At 40.6% G+C, this 25411-nt stretch overlaps 1 protein-coding gene across 10 annotated transcripts in view; it reads right to left on the bottom strand.

Annotated features, from left to right (window-relative positions):
• Positions 1–11512: 11512 nt before the first annotated feature.
• Positions 11513–25411, bottom strand: part of RNF14 (ring finger protein 14) — a 44074-nt gene continuing 30175 nt past the window's right edge. For 9 of the 10 annotated variants that reach the window (XM_057302355.2, XM_063604656.1, XM_063604655.1 and 6 more), the window contains 5 exons: positions 21850–22377; positions 20336–20564; positions 17133–17305; positions 15757–15887; positions 11513–12960 (listed from right to left, as the gene is read on the bottom strand). In XM_057302355.2, the coding sequence (XP_057158338.1) occupies positions 12903–12960; positions 15757–15887; positions 17133–17305; positions 20336–20564; positions 21850–22377 (1119 nt within the window). In that variant the 3' untranslated portion in view covers positions 11513–12902. The remainder of the gene's footprint in view (positions 12961–15756; positions 15888–17132; positions 17306–20335; positions 20565–21849; positions 22378–25411) is intronic. The other variant, XM_063604657.1, reaches the window with a different exon arrangement.

Genomic DNA, 25411 nt, shown 5'->3' with positions numbered 1-25411 from the left:
TAACATGTCATTTGTGGATTTGAGCCCCCAATTTTAGAAGACTCTCTGGGCTATTTATATATTTTAGAAAGAGCTGATAAGCAAAGCCTCACATTCAGTCCTCACAAGAGCTTGCAGGAAGGTCACAAGCATAGCAACCATCATCAGAGTGAAAAATAAGATTTTATGAAAATGGAGCACTTACAGGAAAAAGGGTAGGAATGAACAGATGAGCAATAAATTGTCATGTTGGGGCTGTACCTGAGATCCAAACGAGGATACAGCTGTTATAAAGATTAAGGCAGATTTGTGATGAGGGATATTATTGCAAGGTATGCAAAAATACATTTAGGTTTTTTTTTTTTTTTTAAAGTTAATGAATATCTTAGGTCAATATAGCCAATTAAGGAGGTAGATATAGAAGTTAAAAGAAGGGTTTAATTTTTTTAACTATTTTGAGGCTGGGTGCAGTGGCTCATGCCTGTAATCCCAGTGCTCTGGGAGGCCAAAGCAGGAGGATCACCTGAGATCAGCAGTTCAAAACCAGCCTGGGCAACATAACAAGACCCTGTCTCTACGAAATTTTTAAAATTTAGCCAAGCATGGTGGTGCATGCCTGTAGTCCCAGCCACTCAGAAGGCTGAGACAAGAGGATTGCTTGAGCCCAGGAGTTCAAGACTGCTGTGAACTATAATCGCATCACTGTACCCCAACTCTGGACAACAGAACAGGACCCCGTCTCAAAAAAATATTTTTTTTAGATATAAATCCAATGATTTTTATGTTTATGGAATAGTGCACTTCCTTACCACAATCCTTTTTCTTTTTTTTTTTAAAGAGAGAAAAGTCTCACCCTGTCTTCCAGGCTGGAGTGCAGTGGTGCGATCTCAGCTCACTGTAACCTCTGCTTCCTGGGTTCAAATGATTCTCCTGCCTCAGACTGCCCAGTAGCTGGGATTACAGGTGTGCACCACCCCACCCACCTAATTTTTGTATTTTTAGTAGAGACGGGGTTTCACCACATTGGCCAGGCTGGTCTCGAATTCCTGGCCTTAAGTGATCTGCCTGCCTTGGCCTCCTAAAGTGCTGGGATTACAGGCATGAGCCACTGCGCCCAGCATCACAATCCATTTCTATCATTCCCAAAAGCTCCCTACTCCTAACCCCAGCCCCAGGCAACTACTGGTCTGCTTTGTGTCTATAGATTTACCTTTTCTGGTCATTTAATATAAATGGAATCATGTGACATGACATCTTTTGTGTCTGGCTTTTTTCACTAAGCATAACATTTTTCAGGTTCATACAACACGTAGCAGCAGTCCATTCCTTTTTATTGCTGTATAGTATTCCGTTTTTTGGACATATATTTTGTTTATCCAGTCAAGAAGGGTTTAAATTTTAAGTATGTTATAGTAACTACATTAAAATGAGACAAAAAAGGACTTAGTGATGACAGCTAAACTGGAGATACCTGTATGAACTTGAGACCTTAGAAAGATCTGATGTCTTTCCCGAGTCTGTGTTTTCCTGGTGGCTCAACAGCAGTGTACTGCTACAACCAGTGCTTATGCGATCAAGTGGGACGTACACCCCTGGGTCATCTTGGGCCTCTAATACCAGGGCTCCTTGTACAGGAGCTAATATGTTTGGGGGTAGGGATCAGAGTAGGCCTGGAATATCTTGTTACTGGAAATAAGGGTGCTTTCAAAAATGTCTGGGGCTGGCCGGGAGCAGTAGCTCACACCTGTAATCCTAGCACTTTGGGAGGCTGAGGCAGGCGGATCACCTGAGGTCAGGAGTTCAAGACCAGCCTGGCCAACATGGTGAAACCCCATCCCTACTAAAAATACAAAAAATTAGCCGAGTGCAGTGGCGTGCACCTGTAATCCTAGCTACTGGGGAGGCTGAGGCAGGAAAATCGCTTGAACCCAGGAGGCAGAGGTTGCAGTGTGCCAAGATCATGCCACTACACTCCAGCCTGGGCTACAGAGCAAGACATCGTCTCCAAAAAAAAAGTCTGGGGCTTGTCCCAGGAAGTCTGGGGATGAAATAAAACAAAACAAAAATGTCTGAGGCAGTTCTGAGAGGACAAAACAGCCAGTTAAATGGGTTCCTACGGACCAGGTTTTCACAATTTGATCAAAAAGGAAATACTAAATACAGCTGACTGGAACAAGTTGAATTTGTAAAACAGCAAGTTTGATAAGAAAAGGAAAATGTAATATTAAGTGCACACAGAGCTGTATTTCAGGAACAGCAGACAGAATGTGTTTACTTACATTTAGTAAAAAGTGGCAGTGTTGACATCAGTGGGTGCCACCTTCCTTCTATTAGTCTGTTTATAAAGTAGAGGTGAACACGAGAGCCTGGCTCACTATTACCCCTATGGCCTACTCTTCTACTCTTTCCGTCCTTCAGGCCTCGCCTCGAATGTCATTTATCAGATTAACTCTTCCCTGATCCTCCAATATAAAGCTGCGATCCCCAAGTTCCTATCCTTGCCGTGCACTATTTTCTCAGAACCCTTTACCATTGGACGTGTATTTTGTTTCCCACTAAATGTAAACTCCATGAAGGTAGATGTTAAATACTGCTCTATTCTGCCCCTATAGCAGTGCCTTGATATCTAGAAGGCACTGGTACTTGTTGAACCATAAGTCTGATAGTTGTCCCCATGAGTAGTGATCGTACATAACAATCAGGGGAAATCATGGCATATTACATAATGGATTAGCCAACTGGCCTACTGAGGAGATCTAACTTGGAAAATTTGATGATGCTTTCCTGGGAACCAAAATCCTTACTGTGATGAGATGCTAATGAAACACGTCCATTTCCAGTAAGATACAGTGTGACAGGATTTAGAGTTATGCAATAATGGGCAGGTAAAACAGAACATAGTACTTTGGACCTCAGGGGAGCCATTACCACCAGCTGGCAGTCATACTACATTAATAATCAGTCCATTTAGTATCCTCAAAGACTAAATCATAAGGTCCCAAACCTCTAACCCCTCTACCCCAGCTTTCCTTTCAGCTGATGACCTTGAAAACAGAAGCAAGCAGAAAAGAATGTCCACCAGTTCCCATCATCACACACCCAGACGTCAGCCCTGCTCTCACACTTGCTGTCTTCCTGTTACCTGCTCCTTGGCCGAGCCCTCTGCTTGCACACCAGATCCCATCCTCTCTTGCCTCCTTGAGGACGTTGCTCTGGCAACACTCCCAACTCTCACCTACAGCATCAAATTGTCCTCTCCTGGACCACTCCTATGGCATTCAAGACAAGATTTAAAAACAAAACTGTACCTCATTTGCCCCCTCAAGTACATCCTCATTTTTCTGATCTCCTTTAGAGCAAAGTTTCTAGTTACCCATACTCTGACTTTAATCTCTCACTCTTCTATTCTCTCTTCTCCTTCTGGTATGGTAGTCGCCCCTTCATCCACAGGGCATATGTTCTAAGACCCCCAGTGAATGCCTGGAACCGTGGATAGTACTGAACCTGATAGTTTTTTTTGATACACATATACCTATGATAAAGCTTAATCTATAAACTAGGCGCAGTAAGAAATTTACAAAAATAGAATAATTATAACAATACACTGTAATAAGTTATGTGAGCATTGTCTCTCTCCCTCTCAAAATCTTATTCTACTGCACTTACCTATTTTTGGACTACAGTTGACCGTAGAAAGTGAAACTGTGGATAAGGGGGAACTACCATATTCCCATTACGCGTACCTACACTTTGCCTTTTTTTTGGAAACAAGTTCTCTGTTGCCCAGGCTGGAGTGCAGTGGCATGATCTCAACTCACTGCAATCTCCACCTCCCGGGCTCAAGCGATCCTCCCACCTTAGCCTCCTGAGTAGCTGGGATTACAGGTGTGCGCCACCATGCTTGGCTAATTTTTGTATATTTTTTTTTTTTTTTTTTTGGAGATACTGGGTTTTGTCATGTTGCCCAGGCTGGACTCAAACTCCTGGCCTCAAGCAATCGCCTGCCTCAGCCTCCCAAAGTGCTGGGATTACAAGTGTAAGCCACTGCATCCAACCTACACTTTTAAAAATTATCCCACAGTTCTTGGATATTCTGCTGTTTTTAAAAATTTTTCCATTCCTTTTTGAAATCTTTCAATTTCAATTTGGGAAGTTTCTATTGACATATCTTCAAGTTCACTGATTCTTTCTGGCTGTGTTCAGTCTTATGAGCCCATCAAAGTCATTCATCTCTGTTTCAGTGTTTTATTTCTAGCTTTTTTTTTTTTTTTTTTTTGAGACAGAGTTTCGCTCTTGTTGCCCAGGCTGGAGTGCAATGACACGATCTTGGCTCACTGCAACCTCCGCCTCCCGGATTCAAGCTATTCTCCTGCCTCAGCCTCTCGAGTAGCTGGGATTACAGGCATGCACCACCACGCCAGGCTAATTTTGTATTTTTAGTAGAGATGGGGTTTCTCCATGTTGGTCAGGCTGGTCTTGAACTCCCGACCTCAGGTGATCCTCCCGCCTCAGCTTCCTAAAGTGTTGGGATTACAGGCGTGAGCCACTGCACCTGGTCTTTTTTTTTTTTTGCATTTCTTTTTGATTCTAAGTTTCCATCTGTTGCTTATACTACCTGACTATTCTTGCATGTTGTTCATTTTTTCTATTAGAAATCTGGCATATTAATCAGTTATTTTAAATTCCCAGTCTGATAACTCTCAAATTTCTGACATATCTGAGTCTGGCTCTGATGCTTGCTTTGTCTCTTCTTTTTTCCCTTTTAGCATGCTTTGTACTTTTTTACTGAAGCCAGACATGATATATTAGGTAACAAGAACTTACGTAAACAGACCTTTAATGTGAGTTGTATGTTTATCTGGCTAACAGGCTGCATCTGATGTTCGCTGTAGGTGCTAGAGGCTCCAATTTTCCTCAATATCCTTGTCTCCCCTGTTGTCTTTGGGTTTCCCTAGAAATTCCTTCTTAAAATAGAGTCCATGTCTTGCAGCTCTCAGTTGTAATCCACTATTATCCTGGAGCCCTACTGATGGTATCGTATTGGTGAGAAGATGCACTGCATATTCTTATGATTAAATCTGTCTTTTTTTTTTTTTTTTTTTTTTTTTTTTAGTGGAGACTTGTTTTTTCCTCCTCCTATGTGAGACAGGAAGGCTAGAGGGGGGTTGAGCCATCCAACTGCCCTTCTCCTAAGCTAGAGAAGGCTTCTGCAAGTAGTTTTCCCTGAGAAAACTGTTCTCTGCCATGGAGAACAGAAGATCTGGGGCTGATTTCTTCCTGGATGTATTTCAAAAGGATTACTTTCCCCCTTCCCGTGTCCAAAGCACAAGGGAATTTTCCTGCCATCTTTACAGGAGAACCTAGTGGGTCTCCTCAAGGTAAAACCCACCAAAGTGTGGGGTTCCCTTAGACAAGCTCCCGGTTTTGAACCCTCAAGCTAGTCCACACTTAGCCCACAGCAATATGTTTAAATCTCAATTACTGTCTCCAACAGCTTCTGCCTTAGGTGAGCCAATCTCTATTTTCCTGCCTGTTTTTGCGGTGAAGGTTTGCCCTGTGACCTCAATTCTCTGACAGATATAAGAAAAGCTGTTGATTATCGGTTTGCTTAGCCTTTTTCTTATTATGAGGACACCCCATTCTTTCTCAAACATACTCTAGATTTGCAACTGCCCTCCACTGAAACAGCACTTGTCAAAGTCCCCAAGGACCTCAATACTGACTGCTTCAATTGTTACAGCTCACAGTACTTGACCTTTTTGCAGCGTATGACACAGTTGATTACTCCTTCCCTCAAACTTGACTTAGCTTCCAAGACACCACACACAGCTGGTTTTCCTACCTCACTGGCCACTGTCTGTCTTTGCTGGTTTTTCCTCATCTCCTTGACTTCTTAGCATCTGGAGTGACCCACGACTCAGTCCTTGGACCTTTCTCTACATAAAACTCACTCCCTTTCTAATCTCATCTAGTCTCATGACTTTAAATGCCATTTACATGTTGACTCCCATAATTCTATCTCTACCCTGAGTTGCTCCCTTGAACTCCGGACTAGAATATCCAACTGCCTGTTTATCATTTCCCCTGGGATAACTACCAGGCATCTCAAACTTACCTGTCCACAACCAAATTCCTGATCTTCAGCCATAGACCTGTGGTACCTACAGGTTTCTCATCTCAACTGCTCAGACAAAAATACCTAGAAATCAACCCTGATGCCTTAATTTCTCATATAGTCAGCCTGTCAACAAATCCTATTAATTTTACCTTCAAGGTAAGTACAAAATCTAACCAGTTCTCAAGATTCTAACTTCTGGCACACTGGTACAAGCCACCTGCACTTCTCACCTGAGCTACTGCAAATGGCCTCCTAACTGGTCTGTTTCCACCTTTGCTCACCAATCCCCTAAAGCACACGCCTGACCCTATCACTCCTCTGCTCAATGGCCCCCTCTCAGAGTGGCAGCCAAAGTTCACACAAGGCTCTATATAGTCTACAGGACCACATGCTCACATCCCGTCTCGCACTCTTCCTGGGTCTGCCTCAGCCCTCACTGGCTACCACACTGTTCCTGGAGCCCTCTTACATGCTCATAGCCCAAGGGCTTTGCCCTTGTTGTCTCTGCCTGGAATTCTCTCCTTCCAGGTGTCCAGAAGGTTCAATCCCACACTGCTGAGACTTTGTTCAAGTGCTATCTTGATGGAGTCTTCTCTACTCTTTAAGATTCCAACATTGCCCTGCCTCCCCTAACTCCCTATTTCTTCTCCCCAACTTCTATGGTTTTTTTTTTCTTTCTTTCTTTCTTTTTCTTTGAGTCAAAGGTCTTGCTTTGTCATTCAGGCTGGAATGCAGTGGTGTGATCAAGGCTCACTGCAGCCTTGACCTCCTGAGCTCAAGAAATCCTCCTGCCTCAGCCTCTTGAATGTCAGCTGGGACAACAGGCACATACCACTGCACCCAGCACATTTTTAGTGGTTTTTTTTTTTTTTTTTTTTTTTTTTTAAGAGAGACGGAGTCTTACTATGTTGCCCCGACTGGTCTCAAACTCCTGGCTTCAAGTGATCCACTCACCTCAGCCTCTCAAAGCACTGGGATTACAGGAGGGAGCCACTGCGCACGACCCATGGTACTTATCTTCTGATGAACCAGATAATTTACTTAGTGTCTCTTTCCTTCCGCCAGAATTTAAGTTCCACATGGGCAGGGAGATTATGTCTGTTTTATTTACTGCTACATTCTCACCACCTTGAAAAAGAGTAAGGCCCATTGCTGGGTATTCCATCAGTATTTGTTAAATAAGTGAGTTATTCTAGGAAATACTATAGGTTGCAAAAAGTAGAATGGTACTGAGGGTAAGACAATCGTGTTTAAAATTTACATGTATTTATGTTGTATTAGTGTGAGTTTAGTTGCTTTTCCGTTTTTGGTTTGTTTTTATAATGAAGGGAAAAAAGGAGATCCAAGCAAGGAAAAGAAGTGACTGTGTTAACTTTGTACTTAGCAACTTCAGCATCAAATCTCCCTAAGTTTCCAATGTACACAATCTTCTCCAAAGCATCCTCTGGCTCAGAGAAATGTGGGAGTCCTTGGAGTGGTAAATCTTCAGACAACCTGAGAAACTGTACAGTCTAAACGATGGGTGATGAAAGTTGATTATTACCATAAACATTGGCTAAGAATACCCCTAAAGCTCCCATAGCCAGATTTCTGACCACACGCAGTCTGGCCTGATTTTTTTAGTTAAGCTAAGGTTTGGGGAGCAGGCTGGCTACTCTTACCAGCATCAGAGGGCACCATGGGGTTACAATTCCTTGGTCCTACTTAGGGGCTTTATATACAACTTAATTTCCCTACTTTGGTGGTTGAAGGTTAAGTGCCACTATCAGGAGTGACACTCTACTATGTAACAATTGCATAAGATGTCAACTGTGGTTCACATACACTTTTGAGTATTTAAAAATTTCTGATAATACTGCTGTTCCTGCCTTGATAGTATTGTTAGATACCATTCTGTCTACTAAAGTATTAAACAGACTATAATGAAATATAATGAGGAAAATTTAAATACCAGAAATTAAATCTACTTCTGTAACAAAACAACATACTCTATACCTGTCTTAACTAGTGACGATATTTTTAGAACATGGGAACTGCTGCCACCTGCTGGTGATGCTTATGGCAAAGTTAATACTAGGTAGGAGGGAGATCCAAACTCCACTCAAAATTCTGAAATTCCCTTTCAAAGCAGACAGCCACGTGAACAACTTTATTATTATCTCCTCTAATTAACTCTCATTGCTCTTGACAGAAAAAATAAATACTAAGTATATGAAGAGATTACTAATGTAAATTAGAACTGTCTACTACTAAAAAAATGACTTTGGGCAAATGACTTTGGGTTGGGTGCGGTGGCTCACACCTGTAATCCTAGCACTTTGGGAGGCTGAGATGGGTGGATCACTTGAAGTCAGGAGTTCGAAACCAGGCTGGCCAACATGGTGAAACCCCGTCTCTACTAAAAATTTAAAAAAAATAAAAATAAAAAATTAGCTGGGTGTGGTCGTGGGCACCTGTAATCCCAGCTACTTGGGAGGCTGAGGCAGGAGAATCACTTGAACCCGGGAGGCGAAGGTTGCAGTGAGCCGAGATCAAGCCACTGCACTCCAGCCTGGGTGACAGAGCAAGACTCCGTCTCAAAAAAAAAAAAAAAAGACTGCTGACAACACCACAAATCTGTCTGGGAATATGGCTTCTGATACTGAGCCTTTCTTACGTTCACCAGCTCCTCCACAGGTCAACAGGAAGGGATACATCTACTCAACAAACTTCGGGATTTAGCCAAGATGGCAGGCTAAGTCTCACACCAGGGCACAGTCTAATGGGTCCAGCTGACTTCCTGACTTGATCAACTTGCCCAGTGTTTAATGATGTTTTTCAAGAAGCCGAGCAGGAAAATTACCAGAACAGGTGAACAGCCTAAAACTGCATACACAGCACTGAAGCATCCTGAGAAGTAACTGATTTAAAGCTACAAAAGACCTCAGTCAAAAAGAAATCACTGATTTGCTGAGCCTGCTAGGATTAGGTAATCTGTCTTCAAAAAGTTTTCTGGCTCCTGCCCAATCCAGATGTACCAAGGTATAATTAATGTTTATATAACAATAAAAACAGATGAGACAACTGTGACAGCTGAGAGGGGTCTAAGGAGACATGACAACTAAATATAATAACGTGGTGTCCTAGAAGGGATCCTGGAACAGAAAAAGGACATTAGGTAAAACTAAGAAAATCTAAATAAAGTATGAACTCTACTTAATAATATCAATACTACTTCATTAATATGATAAATGTGCTGCACTAATATGTTAATAAGGAAAACCAAGTGAGGGGTACATAGGAACGCTGTACAATCTTGGCACTTTTTCTGTCAATCTATATTCTAAAATAAAAAGTTTCTTTTTAAAAAATGGATGGTCTGTTAATAGGGTAGCTAAAAAAATAAAAATTATAATAATAAAAATTTAAACTAAAAGAAAAATGGATGAAACAAGATGCATCTCAACTGACAAAGGCAGGCCCTAAAGTTAGTTCGATCACAAGCTTAAAATGTCACAGAGCTATTTTGATTTAAAAAAAAATTATGGCCAGGCGTGGTGGCTCATGCCTGTAACCCCAGCACTTTCGGAGGCTGAGGCGGGTGGATCACTAGGTCAGGAGTTCGAGACCAGCCTGGCCAACATGGTGAAACCCCATCTCTACTAAAAATACAAAAAAATTAGCTGGGCACGGTGAGCATGCCTGTAGTCCTAGCTACTTGGGATGCTGAGGCAGGAGAATCACTTGAACCTGAGAGGTGGAGGCTGTGGTGAGCTGAGATTGTGCCACTGCACTCCAGCCTGGGCAACAGAGGGAGATTCCATCTCAAATAAATAAATAAATAAGTTATTTGATAGCTTATTTTCATTTATCAGCTCTAGACCCAAACCTTTTATATAAAAATGAAGAGACACTGACTATTCAAACTCCCCCAAAAACACCTAGGAGGCCAGGCACTGTGGCTCATGCCTGTAAATCCCAACACTTTGGCAGGCTGAGGCAGGAGCATTACTTGAGCTCAGGAGTTCACAACCTGGGCAATATAGCAAGACCTTATTTCTACTAAAAAGAAAAAAAAAAATTAGCTGGGCATGGTGCTATGTGCCTGCAGTCGCAGCTACTCAGGAGGCTGAGGTGGGAGGATTGCTTGAGACCAGATCTCAAGGCTGCCGTGAGCTATGATCGCACCACTGCACTCCAGCCTGGGTGACAGTGAGACCCTGTCTCAAAAAGAAAAAAGGCCCATGAAATTCATACTAATTTATGGCAAATCTCAACCCACTCATAAAAAAAGGCTTTCATGAAATTAAGGTAGGTACAAAACTCTTTATTCTATCATATATTTTGCTGACACCACAACCTTCCACAAACCCATTTGTTTTACAGGGCATTTGGGGAGTTACCCAAATCTTTCATTTTACTGAGACAAAAGTACTCTACCAAAACTATACATCTTAAAATTAGCTCATAACTCATGCTTCAAAAGTATAACTTTATAAGCCCTATTTTCTTTGTTAAAATTGAGTGATGAAGACTTTGTACCTAAGAATCACTAAGGTGACCAAACAAATTTTTGAGACTAAACACCAAATACCTGTGTTGTTTTTAATATCATAAATGGGAAAAAAGGCTCCCATTTCTTTCATAAAACTGTATTATAAAGGCTTCTTTCCTACTTCTATGACATCATCAATAATGTATAACAGCTTAACATAAAATGATCTCTAGAAAATATCAAGTAGCTCATGAACTATAGAGCTTCTGAGTAGCTCTTTCTGAATAAATCTGAATTGAACTCTTTGATCACAGAAATCACTCTTCTCAGGTATATACTGTAGAACAAATCATTTTAATTTCCATTTCTTATCTTTAATTTATTCTTTAAATTAACCTCAATTTTTTTTTTTTTTTTTTTTTTTTTTTTTTTTTTGAGAAGGAGTCTCGCTCTGTCGCTCAGGCTGGAGTGCAGTGGCGCTATCTCGGCTCACTGCAAGCTCCACCTCCCAGGTTCATGCCATTCTCCTGCCTCAGCCTCCTGAGTAGCTGGGACTACAGGCGCCTGCCACCATGCCCAGCTAATTTTTTGTATTTTTAGTAGAGACGGGGTTTCACCGTGTTAGCCATGATGGTCTCGAACTCCTGACCTCGTGATCTGCCCGCCTAGGCCTCCCAAAGTGCTGGGATTACAGGTGTGAGCCACTGTGCCCAGCAAATTAACCTCAATTTTTACACAAAATGTCCTGAATGGAAGACCATGAAACTATCTGGTTTAAACAAAATATGGGCCCTAAAACCTAAGCTCAGTCACAAGCCCAGGTAAAAGAGATGCTATTCTGTGACCTTTTTTTTCTTACTTTAAGAATATGTTATATGCCGAACAGTTTTAAAATGTGATTAGTTGCCTTGGTGACAGAACAAATAGCAGCAACTCTGTTCTAATTATAAGATGATTTTTAAATTTATTTTTATTTTCAGACTAAGCATCCTCTTTGACAATCCAAAAACATAATCCTTGCTCACTCTGGACACACACACCTAAAACAGTTAAAAGTGATTCCTCAATTTGCAATAACAAAGTAGGAAAAAAAGAATACGTTCTCAAGCTGTAGTTCAATTTTTCTGTCCTCTTTTCCAAAAAACGTTACTTTGCTACCAAGCCTCCCACCAATGATAAGGAAAGACAATTTTTCAAAAAGCCAACAAAACCCAGAAAAACGAACAGGTATCAATTCAAAATTATCACCCAGAACACTGCTGTTGCAAAAAAAGAGTATGAAGCCAAATTCCCATAGCTTGTTAGAGAAGATCTTTAAAAATAATTCAGAAAGTTAGGACTGGAACTACTGTAGTATAGACAGGTTATACTGTCACTATATGCATATACAGTGGTAAATGCAGATATAATTCAAGAACATTCAGCTTGGGAATATATTAAGCTTTCTCCTATTCCAGCAGAGGAAATAAAAACATGTGTTCCTGGAATTAATATTAAAATCATCCTTACAAACAGAAGGTAGGGCAAAGGTAAAGAGAGAGAATGTGGAACAAAAGTAGCAAAGACAAGCCATTTTGAATCTAGGTTCTAACACCCAGGAAAGCTGAATAGAACTTAAATTCTTCTGAGCCAGTATCACTAAATTCTAGATTTGGCCTGAAACCAGTGGACCATATACACCACTAATAAATATCAAGTGCCCCACAGTGTTTGTGGTATTAAAACATATATTATAAATTTCCATTCTGAAAAGCAGATCAAAATGACACTGGACCATCCAGTCAGTTACGGAGTAAAGGGCTTCCTCCAAAGAGAACTGACTTGGCAGAAATTTAGGTTGGTAGGAATGTGATTAACATGGAGTAAACGAGATCAGGTTCTCAGTATAATTTTCATAAGGCTTCTACCCACTCCAGTTGTAAGGAATAGTACTGAGGGAACTCCAACAGAATGTCTTAGAAGGATGCTTCTCAGAGACAAAGGGTCTCTAAGTTTAACTCTTGACCCCTCTTCTCCTTACCTAAAGCTTGGGGAAGAAAATAAATATTTAATTTTTAACTATTCAGAGCTTTGGGCACATTATAATATTTAATATTCTGTAGTTTAATTTTCTGAACCTTTGGCTTATAAATTTTTCTCAACTTACATTTAAAAAGGTATCAATGCACCTTCTTCAGTAGTACCACATGAAAATATAAACCTCATTCTTCCATATCTTCTACGCAGGAAGAGTGAATGAATAGTACCCTAAATATCCCGCAAAGTTACTTTGTGTACTTGACGGAAGATTAGGGAAAAACAATCCACTTCCATATCTTGAGCAGTAGTTAACTAGTCTTCTACCTCATCTTCCCAAATATCGTCGTCAACATCCACAGCATAAAACAGCCTGGAAGCATTAAAAAAGGTACATTTTTATACACTTGAACGAAACAATATAAATTGCCTCTCCGCTGAAAAATATTTTTTGTACTCTTATAACATCTTTGTACATCTTTTCTTCTCCTTTAATCATTGCACTGAGGAGGGCTGAAATATGGGTCCCTCTGAACAATCTACCCTAAAGTTAGTTAAGAATGGCCCATTTAAGGTGGATGAGTACCTGTCCAGCTCCATTCCCACTGGCCTAGAAGATTTAATTGGCTGTCTTTTGGCCTTAAGTCCCTTGGCCATAGGGGTCCCACTGAGGGCCTAGATGGAGGCGAGGCAGGTTAGCCACACCACTCCAGCAATGATATGGGACAAAATAAGTTTGACCATCAATGCTGCCTCTGGCAAATCTCAGCCAAAAAGGGGAAAATGAGAAATAAAAATGATACCCTAAGCCCCACAACCAACTGAACAGACCCTCTCCTGGCCAAGGGAACCCCAGAGAAACCCTGAAAACAGTTCCCGGCCATGATGGGATGGGAGGCCAGACACACCTGGTCATACCCCCCTCCCTCACTGACCACCATTAGGCTTTCTTTCCCTAACGGTTCAAACCAACCCTTTGGGAAGACTTGCTCCACCGCTGATATCAACCAACTGCCTGACGCTGCCCCTCCCTTCTGCAGTTTTGGCACAAAAACCGACCAGCATTTCTTCCTGCCAATAGACCACTGACCATGGAGTGGTTCTAGCCAGTCTATGGAGGATGTGGACTGAGGTTTTCATGTTCTCTGCTTCACCTTTTGATATCAGAGAACTCCCCCAGAGATCATGCTAATGCCACCATTTTTTGAACATGGGTCCCCTGAAGGGTAATGAAGCTCAACTGCACATGCAGCGTATTTCTCCTTTCATAAATATTCATGACTCCTCCTATACCTTACTGAATATGTATATCTGGCTATCTTGTAGGGCATAAATCCCTGTCTTCCTCTTCCCATCCTTAGAGTGTCTGTTTCCAGCTTCTGGCTAAAGGCTATGCTTCCCAACCTGTCATAACAGCCACCTTGCCGGCTTCAACTCTTTATGAGAAATAAAGCTCTCCTTTCCAAATTAAAACAAACGAACAAAACAGTCCTTTTAGAATCCAGACAAATTCTCCAGGGCCAAGGATAAACAATAATGGGGGATAGGTATCACAAAACTGATACTCAGCGTATACAATACATGGAATAAGGCAAGACTGGGGAAGTCAGGCAATTTAAACTGAACTCTTTCAAGACACTATTATTACTATTACATGCTCATCACTCCATTCTATCTTCACAGTCCTTGCACCCTCCATTTGTAGAATGTTTTGTAGCTGTCAATTTGTCTTCCTTTCCTTATGTTATCTACAATTTATGCAATTTCCAACACTAGATTCCCAATAGTTCATGGCAGGGCTTGTTTCTTCAATTTCTCTTACAGTTTCACAATACCAATGTGTTTACTTAACAGACACCTCTTAACAAAGATCATCAACTGATGCTGAAAGTGGAGAGCTCTTGGAGAACAGGATATTCACATTGTGCCAAGGAATCACCCCACAGATTACTTCCTAATAACAAAATGGAAAACTTGCCTTTACAATAAAGCAAACTGTAGAAATGAGCACCACACTAATGAGGGACATCATGGACCTCTTGATGTGATCCAATATGGAATACACATCACTCCTCAAGAAGTATCAGCATAAAAAATGTTATTCTAAATCGAATCAAACTTCAGTCTAGACCTAACTTCCAGTTTATAGCAAATAAGAGAAGCAAGCTAAAGGACACCATGGACAAATAAAAGTCTAGAAGGTAAGACGTTATATAAGATAACTGACCTGGACTCTTCAAAAAGTGAATGTTTTGCTGGGTGTGGTGGCTCACGCCTGTAATCCCAGCACTTTGGGAGGCCGAGGCGGGCAGATCACGAGGTCAGGAGATCGAGACCATCCTGGCTAACACGGTGAAACCCCGTCTCTACTAAAAATACAAAAAAATTAGCCGGGCGTGGTGGCAGGCGCCTGTAGTCCCAGCTACTCAGGAGGCTGAGGCAGAATGGCATGAACAGGGGAGGCGGAGCTTGCAGTGAGCTGAGACGGCACCACTGCACTCCAGCCTGGGCGACAGAGCGAGACTCTGACTCAACAAAAAAAAAAGTGAATGTTCACAAAACACACACACAAAAAAGGTGGGCCAAAGCTTTTCTGTATTAAGAGACTAAAGAGATAGAACCAAATACAATGACTGAACTTGTTCAGATTCTGGTTCAATCAAATAGCTTTAAAAGATATTTTCAGAAATAATTAGGAAGTTTCAAATATGTTTGTTTACTAGATAATAGTATGCCACTATCATTAAGTTTTTTAAAAGTGCTGTCATTATGTAGAAGCATTTCCTTATCTTAGGAGAAACGTGGAAATATTTAGAGTTGAAGCATTATCATAACTCCAACTTCATGTAGTTCAGTAAAAATGTTAAGGGAACAAATATGGCAAAGTACTATCAACTGTTAATTTGGGTGGAAAGTATCCTACTATTCATAGTCCTATCCTTTCAAATTTTCTGTTTGAAAACTTTCACTATAAAAACTTCCAGATGGTGTATATTCTCATTATAAAACTCATTTTTGAGAAAATAATATAAAAATTCCTTTATAGGGGAAAACATGTAAGAGAATTCTCTAAATAAGTCCAAGTACTTAAATAAAACACTGGATTTGTGGTCTGCAAATCAAGTACCAAAAATTGCTGGTGAGCCTGAGGAATTCCGTGTATACATACCGGTTAAAACATGGTGAACCAGGGTCATTGAAATGTTTGTAAGGGTTTGCTCTAGAGAGAGAACCCATGCAAATCCAACAGAAATATTGCATACAGCCAGTACATGTCATCTTGTTACATCCATCTAATTTCTGGTGGGAAGGATAGAAAGAGAAAAATATCAAGGCTGTAAAAGCAGAAGAGACAGCACATGCCAAAATGATTCAGTACAACATGGTCTTGGTCCTCTCCCTTTTCTTATGCAGGGTTGAGATATCAATGTAACACACTGATGACTATGTAATTCTTTCTATTTTGCATTAGAAGTAAAATACAGAAAATAGCTAGTGTTACTACAATTAGTTACTTGGCACAATCTCTTCTGACAAGCAGTAGATAAAAATCACACACGTATAACGGAAAATGTAGTTGGATTAATATTAAAATGTTTGGATGTAACGTGTGGGTTTTTAATTTTTACAGAAATCTAAGTAAATATTTGGTACCAAGTCCTCCACTCTGTCATAGGGCTAAGGTATGTCAAAAGTGATTATATGGCCAGGTGTGGTGGCTCATGCCTGTAATCCCAGCACTTTGGGAAGCCAAGGTGGGCGAGTCATTTGAGGTCAGGAGTTCGAGACCAGCCTGGCCAACATGGTGAAACCCTGTCTCTACTAAAAATACAAAAATTAGCCAGGTGTGGTGGCTGGCGCCTGTAATCCCAGCTACTCGGGAGGCTGAGGTATGAAAATTCCTTGAACCTGGGAGGCGGGGATTGCAGTTAGCTGAGATTGCACTACCGCACTCCAGCCTGGGCAAGAGAGACTCAGTATCAAAAAAAAAAAAAAGTGATTACATATAGTCCCAGTTTCCTTAACTGGAGCCCACTATGTTCAGTTCAGACATAACAGATTAGAACAACAGAATCAAATGCTAAGATGTATTTTGATTTTAAAACATATTAAGATTTTTGTCAAGAAGCAATAGATCTGTCTAATTATTTTGACTCAAATTAATTCCTGAGTGTATCTTAAACAGGTGTGCAGCATTCCAGGATAAATAGTTCTGAGAGATCAGATTTGATTTTTTTTAATCACATAGATGAGGTAAGAGTTGACCATAGCTCTAGTATGCCCTCCTTACAACCCATTCAATTTTGAGGTGGATACAATGTGAGAACAATGGTCACTGTAAGCAAACACTTTGAAAAGGGAAGTCTACAAACATTTAAGGTCGATAACAAGATCTAATAGTGAAATTTCCACCTTCCACGTAAGAAGGTGTAATAATACCAGCATGTGTTTTGTAAGTCATAAAATTGACTAGTAAGGCTTCTTAAGGTAATCATAACATCCTTGCAAGTCTGATGGCCTCCAAGTCTGTCCCAAAACATTTACCTCTATGGGAGTTCCACAACATGGGCAGCTCTTTGAGTTCTTCTCTAGCCACTCCTTACTTTCCATCTCTTCCAGTGCCTTCTGAATCACTCTCTTACCATACCTTTGATCCAAAAGTCTTTTATTAGCCTCATCTGCTTGCAGGTATTCATTTCGTAAGTCCATTAATTTCTCTACAAAGTGAAATGGAAAATTAACTTTTATATAACTTTGTAATTCTGACCAAAAATCATTACAAATGGCTATAATCTTCGACTATTCAATAATGTTATTCCTAGAACTTTATCATAAGGAAATAATCCAAAGTCATATGCATGGAGATGCAGAAAACAATGGCAAAAAAATTACATTTCTAAGGAAATAATTATGTTTGGAAGAGCCATTTAATGACATAATATTCAATTATTAAAAACATAATTAGGTTCACTACAACCCAATTAAAACACTCATCACAGAATCCAGAAAAAAAGTATATTTATGTTATAACCCAGTAAAAATTATACATGCACAAATGATAATAAATGGAAAGGAATCCCCCAACTAGAAAAGATGTATCTGCTAAAAGTGGTAGAATAAGATAGGCTATTTTTTTCCTTTGATTTTGATTTCCTAATGTTGGTATGTTTATGCAACTACAAGTATGCAGTTAAAGACTGACTTATCTAGAAGACACAAAGGTTGAAACAGACATTGATTTTTCCACTAAGTCAGCACCATTCACTGTTTGATAATGAAGAGGCCTACCAAATACAAAGGCACCTTTGGCTTAAGGGCAAAGACTACCTCTTCAATTCTGTGTAAAAAAAAAAAAAATCAGTGAATAAAACTTACCACCCAAGTCTCACCCTGTACTATGCTTTGCTACAGGTGCTGAAAAGTTTTCCCTCGATACTATTCAATCTGGCTTCTACTGCTCTATCATTTAACTGAAATGGAACAGGTAACCAATCCCAAAGGCTTTACTTGCAGACAAAAGGCTTTTGTTCACAGTTGTATTACCTTAATTTTTCAACACAATTAATTAAAGAGTTTTCTCAACAATGTTCTAGTTATTTTATCAGTTTACTTTCCTCACATTATTTGGAAGTCTATCTCCCTTTTAAAGCAAAAGACATCTTCCGGTATAGAATCCTATATCCTATCTCCACTCTTTGCTTTCACCTGTGAATTCTTTCTCTGTGTAGTACATTCCCACAGCTTCATCACCTCTACTTCAGTGTAGCAGTGAAGCAATGTAAATCTCATCCCTCTAATAATTCAATGCATTTTTGTGTTCCTAGGCATCCTAAGGACAAAGGTTATATTGCTTTAGTCTTCCCAAAATAATAAAATTGTTAGTATTTCATATTTTATATAATATATACCTACAAAGAGAGGGAGAGATTCCTAATTTTGCTAAAGCCCTGAATCTATCTTCAATTTCTTCCCTGAATGCTGTGAAACACCTGAAATGTACTGTTGACTTTTAATGAAAAGGTTACAGAAGTCTAAAGTAAAGGCTTATATTATACATTGCTAAGTTCTCCATCCCATCTGGCCTTACCTTCTACAAGGTGCTGCCTGAGGCAACTGAAATTATCTACCCACTCTTTCCTCTCACGGTACTTTCTTGGAAATAATGACAGTCTGCTGACATTAGCAAGTAATAACTACAATAATAATAGCATTAATAATTACTATTTTTCTTTTTCCTCTTTTTTTTTTTGAGACAGGGTCCCACTCTGTCCCCCAGGCTGGAGTGCAGTGGCGCAATCTGGCTCACTGCAGCCTCTACCTCCCGGGTTCAAGCAATCCTCCCGCCTCAGCAACCTGAGTGGCTGAGACTACAGATGTGCACCACCACACCTCGTTAATTTTTGTATTTTTTTGTAGACACGGGGTTTTGCCATGGTGTCAAACTCCTGGACTCAAGCAATCCGCCCGCCTTGGCCTCCCAAAGTGCTGAGATTACAGAGGTGAGCCACTATGCCCAGCCCCATTCTGCATTTTACATGTATTAGCCCACTGTTTCTCAAACTATTTATGGTAAAGGCCCAGTTTTTTTTCTCTCTGATACGTCAAAGATCAACACTTTTATAAGATATAACCAGGTTTGCTTGATTTAATTTTTTTAGAAGCAGAGTCTCACTACGTTGCCCAAGCTAGTCTCAACTGAGGCTCAAAAGATCCTCCTGCTGTAGCCTTCTGAATAGCTAGAACTACAGGTGTGCACCACCACAGTCAGCTAACAATCAATTATTAGAAAAATGAAAAAAAGTCTAAATTTTTATTAGATTTGACATAAAATTATGTGAAATCACTATAAAAGTTTCTAACCCTCTCAATTTCTATATATTATACACCAATTAACAAATATAACAATTTTGAATAGCACGATATTCGTTCCCTTCATCCTTAGAATAACCCCGTGAAGTTATTGTTATCTGCTCTAGCTGCAATTTTGTGAGGTAGCTGTTATCATTATCCCTGTTAGTCTGAAGAAGACTAAGCCACCAAAGTCCAATTAAATCGACGTTAAGGGCCTGATTTATGATTCCTTACGTAGACTGGAAATGGCAAACACATTTCACTCCTGTGTCTACTTCATCAGAGGGTAGCTTTCCGAAGTGCCATGTTGAGGAAGATTCTGAGGCCTCTCTGGGCTCAAGGAGAAAGCATTTGATGACTAGTCAAACACATGTGCCATGGAGACAAGAATGGCAGCTTAGATGCCCTGCATTGGCCATCCAGGATCTACATTATTCCATGTTCGTATATAGAATTTCCCGTGCCATTCCTTCTCCTGGAATGTTCCTCCCTGGTATCTGCACGGTCTTTCTTACCTCCTTCAAGTCTTTACTTAAACCATTTGCCAGTGAGGCCTCCCCTGTTTTCCCTAACTAAAATCCCAAGTCCCCTCCCCTTCAGAACATTTCATATCCTGTCCTTGCTTTATTTCTTCTGCCTCTTCAGCACTTACCACCACCTAATATCCTTATTTTGTTTTTCTGTCTCCCCTAGTAGAATGTGAGTTCCATGAGGGCAGAGATTTTGTCTCTTCTGGTCACTACTACAGCCCCAAGGCCTGAGATAGTCACTGACACAGAAATATCTGCTAAATGAATACTTCCAAATTGAAGAATGAAGTCATAAGGCCCTGGTAGTAGAGTGAAATGTGAGGGAGAGACTGGGGATGGGGGTTTGGGTTCACAGTTAAAACATACCTGCAGTCACCTTACATGGAGAGACCCCATGGTAGGTCAACCTGCACAAAGTACAGAAGGCAAAATTGCAGCTGGAGCAGATACCCATGGTGCAGCCAGGTTCCTGCATCACAGGCAGCTGGCAGCACGGCCGGGGGCAGTACACCACATCTGCCATCAGGTCCAAGGAGGACTGGAGGAGAAGGCGGTCATAACGGGCAAATAACTCTGCTTCCACTAACTCTTTGACCTGGAGGGAAATACAAAACACCATAGGTTTGATGATTCCACAACCAGTTCTGAACCTGAGGCGATTCTTAGGATGCTAGTGTAAACCAGATGGGCACATAAATTAAAACCTCTCTTTCACTTCAAAATCAAACCAAGTACATTTTGACTGAGATGACAATTATAGGGGTCTACACATTTGTTAAAACTAAGCAAAGTGTCCAATTTATTTTATATTTTAGTTTTATTTCTTTAGAGATGGGGTCTTACTCTGTCGTCCAGACTGGAGTGCAGTGGTGCAATCATAGCTCACTGCAGCCTTGAACTCCTGGGCTCAAATGATGCTCTACCTCAGCTTCCCAAGTAGCTAGGACAACAGGCACTTGCCATCATGCCTGATTTTTTTTTTTTTTTAAGAATGGAGTCATGCTATTTTGCACAGGCTGGTTTTAAACCCCTAGCCTCAAGCGATCCTCCTATCTTGGCCTCCCAAAGTGCTGGGATTATAGGTGTAAGCTACCATGCTAGCCTTGTATGATTTAAATGTGTAGTTTATTTTAAGTAAAATTATGCTTTAATAAGAAAACAAAAAACTGGCCAGGCGCAGTGGCTCACACCTGTAATCCCAACACTTTGGGAGGCCAAAGCGGGAGGATCACTTGAGGTCAGGAGTTCAAGACCAGCCTGGCCAACGTGGTGAAACCCCGTCTCTACTAAAAATACAAAAAAAATTAGCCGGGCATGGTGGCGGGTGCCTGTAATCCCAGCTACTTGGGAGGCTGAGGCAGGAAATCACTTGAACCTTGGAGGCAGAGGTTGCCGTGAGCTGAGATCATGCCCCTGCACTCCATCCTGGGTGACGCAGCAAGACTCCATCTCAAACAAAACAACAACAACAACAACAACAACAAAACCTAAGTAGGCTGTACTTCTGCTGAAGTCTATAAAAAAGTTGGTTAATCATTCTAAGAGACGTCCCCTTCAGATGCCAACCTCACACAAGAATAAGCTAGTGATTCCCCAAGGTTTATGGGATCCTACTAGCATATATACAAAGTCAATTATCACAATTACTTAATAACTACTTTAACACTCATCCTTGCCCACTGCAAGGCCAAAGGAAGCATTCCATTTGCTTAAGCAGTAGACTAAGACCATAGCATTTTTAATGGATACAGCAAAACAACCTGTGGGCTGGCTCCAAGGCCTCGGACTGCCCCATGAGCCCTATCAAGGAAGTTCCTGAGATGATATCTCCATTTATGGAAGAGAATTAGGAGGCAACCATCAGCAGGGTAAACAGTTACCTGACCAGGAGTGGCCACCGAAGGGCACTTTGGTTCTGGGCAGTTGAGGCATTGAACCTGGCCATCTCTGATCTGGATTTCAAAGTAGTCCTTCAAACAGGCTTTGCAGTACACATGCCTGCACTCCAAGAAGTACATGCATTCACTACCCAGCTTCTCACAGAAACAGATATTGCACAGGAACAATTTACTATTAAAGCATTTTATCTGCTGAGCTTGATCAAAGTCCAAGATTTCCTGGATCAGATTTGACAGTGATTCCACATCCTGCACTGCTCTCTCATCCACAATTTCCTCTTGGTCTACATCAGATCCAGCAGCTCCTCCAAAATCTAGCTCTGTGTTGGGAGAAGCTTGAGCTGTCCTTCTCTGCACTTTTTTCTGAGAACCAATCTTGAGCTCAAAAGGAGAGACAATATTCAAGTATGCTAGGGTCTCTTCCTTAAGAAATTGCATCCAGGCAAACAGGACCACGCTGCCACGGTGTTCTTCCCATAGGTTGTCTAAGTGCTTGCATAGAGCAGATAGCTAGGAGAAAACACATGAAGATGTTGGTGAGTTTGGAAAGATGATGCTGCTGCCAACTCCTGGTTTCCCTAGAAATCTTTTCCACTTGCAAGTTAGGCCCTTATTCTAACACTATTTTTTACTGCTGTGGTACACTGTGCTACAAAACAGTACAAACATTCTTACTGGAGCACTTCTTAAACTATTCGGCAACATGAGCCAGAGTAGAACATAAAGTCAGAAGCAAGAAGTACCATGAGAAGAAGAGAAATAGCAAGACTCCGTAAGGTAGAGAAATAGCTGTACATTTTAGCCACTGAAATGGAAGACTTTTTTCTGTTCTTTAATCTTTTAGTACTGCCATATACCTCATGTAGGACAAAGAGATCTAGTTCTAAAAATAAACTATTTTTCTTCCATTAGGAGTCCTAGCCCTGTTGGTATCCTAGAATAATGGTTAGAAAAAGAATAGTTTAAAAATACTATCCAAGTTTTAAAATTAATTCTTACAGTTTTATCAAAAAGGTAACTCATCTGAAACAATCACTAACAGAATTCAACCTCAGAGTCCTTGTTCAGATTTACAAGCTGCTTTTAAGTAAGCAATCTGGGCTTATATCAGATCCTGGTTAATGGAGGGAAGCTGCCTGACATTGACCCTGGTCCTAATCACAAGCCCTCAGCAAGGTTTGGCAGCCATAGAGAAAGCTTACGCTTCCTAAGCTAAGCAACCAAAGTTAAATTATTTGGAATTTTCCTCTTTAAAAGTGGTCTGTTCAATTTGAAAGGCAAATGTAGGAGGATTTTCCATTAGAAATATAAAATATTTGTAACTAGAGCACAGGAATTATAAGCAGCTTTTCTTTTTTAGGTAAACATCCAAAAATATGCCTTCCAGATGGCAAACAAATTTTGTAAATTTAAATGACAAATGAAAAGGGACCAGATTTTCTGTTTCTTACACTCTGTGTAGTGCCACTGACTAAACCCTGCATAGGTACTACCTTAAATACTTATTGATGAGTTAAGATTGAACAACTAATGATTTTTCACATTTGCATAAATATCCTTATAAATCAACCATGCTTTTGAGAAATCTGCTAAAATCTGTAAAATGTGATAAATACTAAAAGGGAAGCTATGAGTGCTGTGTGAGCTACCAAGTCCTATGAAGAAGCCATTCTCCAACCTCTTTTCTACCCCAGTCCCTTCTCAAGAGAGGCAGCTGGGGCTAGGCGTGGTGGCTCATGCCTGTAATCCCAGAACTCTGGGAGGCCAAGGCGGGTGGATCACCTGAGGTCAGGGGTTGGTGATCAGCCTGGCCAACATGGTGAAACCCTGTCTCTACTAAAAAATACAAAAAATTAGCCAGGTGTGGTGGTGGGCGCCTGTATTCCCAGCTACTTGGGAGGCTGAGGCAGAACAACCACTTGAACCCACTAGGCAGAGGTTGTAGTGAGCTGAGATTGTGCCCCTGTGCTCCAGCCTGGGTGACAGAGCAAGACTCCATCTCAAAAAAAAAAAAAAAAAAAGAGAGAGAGAGAAAGGCAGCTGGAATGCATGTAAATGGAAGGGGGACGGGAAAGAGACTGTGTAAGTATATTGGGGGAGGAATAAGGTTTTAGAAAACTAAAACCACTTCCCTCTGTCTACCCGCCCCAATTCAGGGAATGACAGCTCTATGTGTCAATTTCACCATTAACAGGTGAGAGTCATAATGCCAAGGAATCAGGGTACAGCAACAAACAAGAACTGAACCAAGAAGGAATATAAGAGACCAATTAAAATGTTAATTATATGCATAAACATTTATTTGATAAAGAATTCTACTGTAATTTTAGCTGTAACACATAAAACAACTCTCTTCCCCAGCACACACCCCCGCCCCCAAATCCAGCATTAAGTAGATGCTGGTTAGCTGGAATCTGAAACCACAACCACGCATCCAGTTAATCTGTCCCTGTTTTGTGCGTGTGTGTGTGTGCATGCACGCACATGCGTGGATGTAAAGTATGAAAAGCTCTCTGGTGAAATAGGACTATGAAGATCTAAATAATTAAGCCAACTATCAGTGGCCTAAATGGCAAACAGTCTTGATATTCCTGGACAAATCAACTGTCTTGCATCTGTTGCCTCTGGCACAGACATTAGAATGTAAAGTAATACTCCTTTTTATTCTACCTGTGTTATCCTTTTTAAGGTTTAATTTTGCTTTTAAACGATAAGCTCTAGTTTGTGAAAGTACTCTCACTTAAAAGATTAGATTGGTGGATGGGGAAATGAAAACTGTATGATCCAAAGAGAAAAACTAATGAGCTATTCCTTGAGGTCAGCAACTCTGACAGCTTTTGTCTTTTTCTTTTTTTTTTTTTTTGAGACAGGGTCTCTCTCTGTCACCCACGCTGGAGTGCAGTGGCTCAGTCTTGGCTCACTGCAATCTCTGCCACCCAGGCTCAAGTGATCCTCCCATCTCAGCCTCCCAAGGATCTGGGATTACAGGGACGCACCACCACACTTGGCTAATTTTTGTATTTTTTGTAGAAATTGGGTTTCGCCATGTTGCACAGGCTGAGCTTTTGTCTTAATACACATTAGTCTATCAATCTTCATTATGACTTCTAGAAAAGCAGCTGCTGATTCATTATCTCTCCCAGAATGCTTTATATTATTTATATTTAGCTTCAAGCCATATTTATGTCTCAATCAAGAGTTGAGGTTGTTGCTAGAAAAGTATATATAACCCAGAGGAAATGAGGTGCTTAACATAAGGCCTCAAGCCTTACTGAGATATCTACAGGAACTATACACATTTCTACTTGTATGCATTTATGTCTATGTGATACCAGTTGACTGTTATTTGTTATTAATACAGATTTTTACAAAGAAAATCAGTTATTGTATTCACTCAGAAAATTTGCTTATTATAACTACATTAGCTCAATTTTTAGTCCTAATTACAATGGAATCTTTCATTTAAGGAATGGATAAGAAACTAAGAAAAAAGTAGTATCAATGTCTAAGGAAAATGAGGAAGACCTCTTAGTCTCCATTATAA

The sequence above is a fragment of the Pan paniscus genome, chromosome 4, assembly GCF_029289425.2.
Source record: "Pan paniscus chromosome 4, NHGRI_mPanPan1-v2.0_pri, whole genome shotgun sequence".
In the NCBI taxonomy this organism is placed as follows: Eukaryota; Metazoa; Chordata; class Mammalia; order Primates; family Hominidae; genus Pan; species Pan paniscus.
This window is presented reverse-complemented; position numbering and strand designations above follow the sequence as displayed.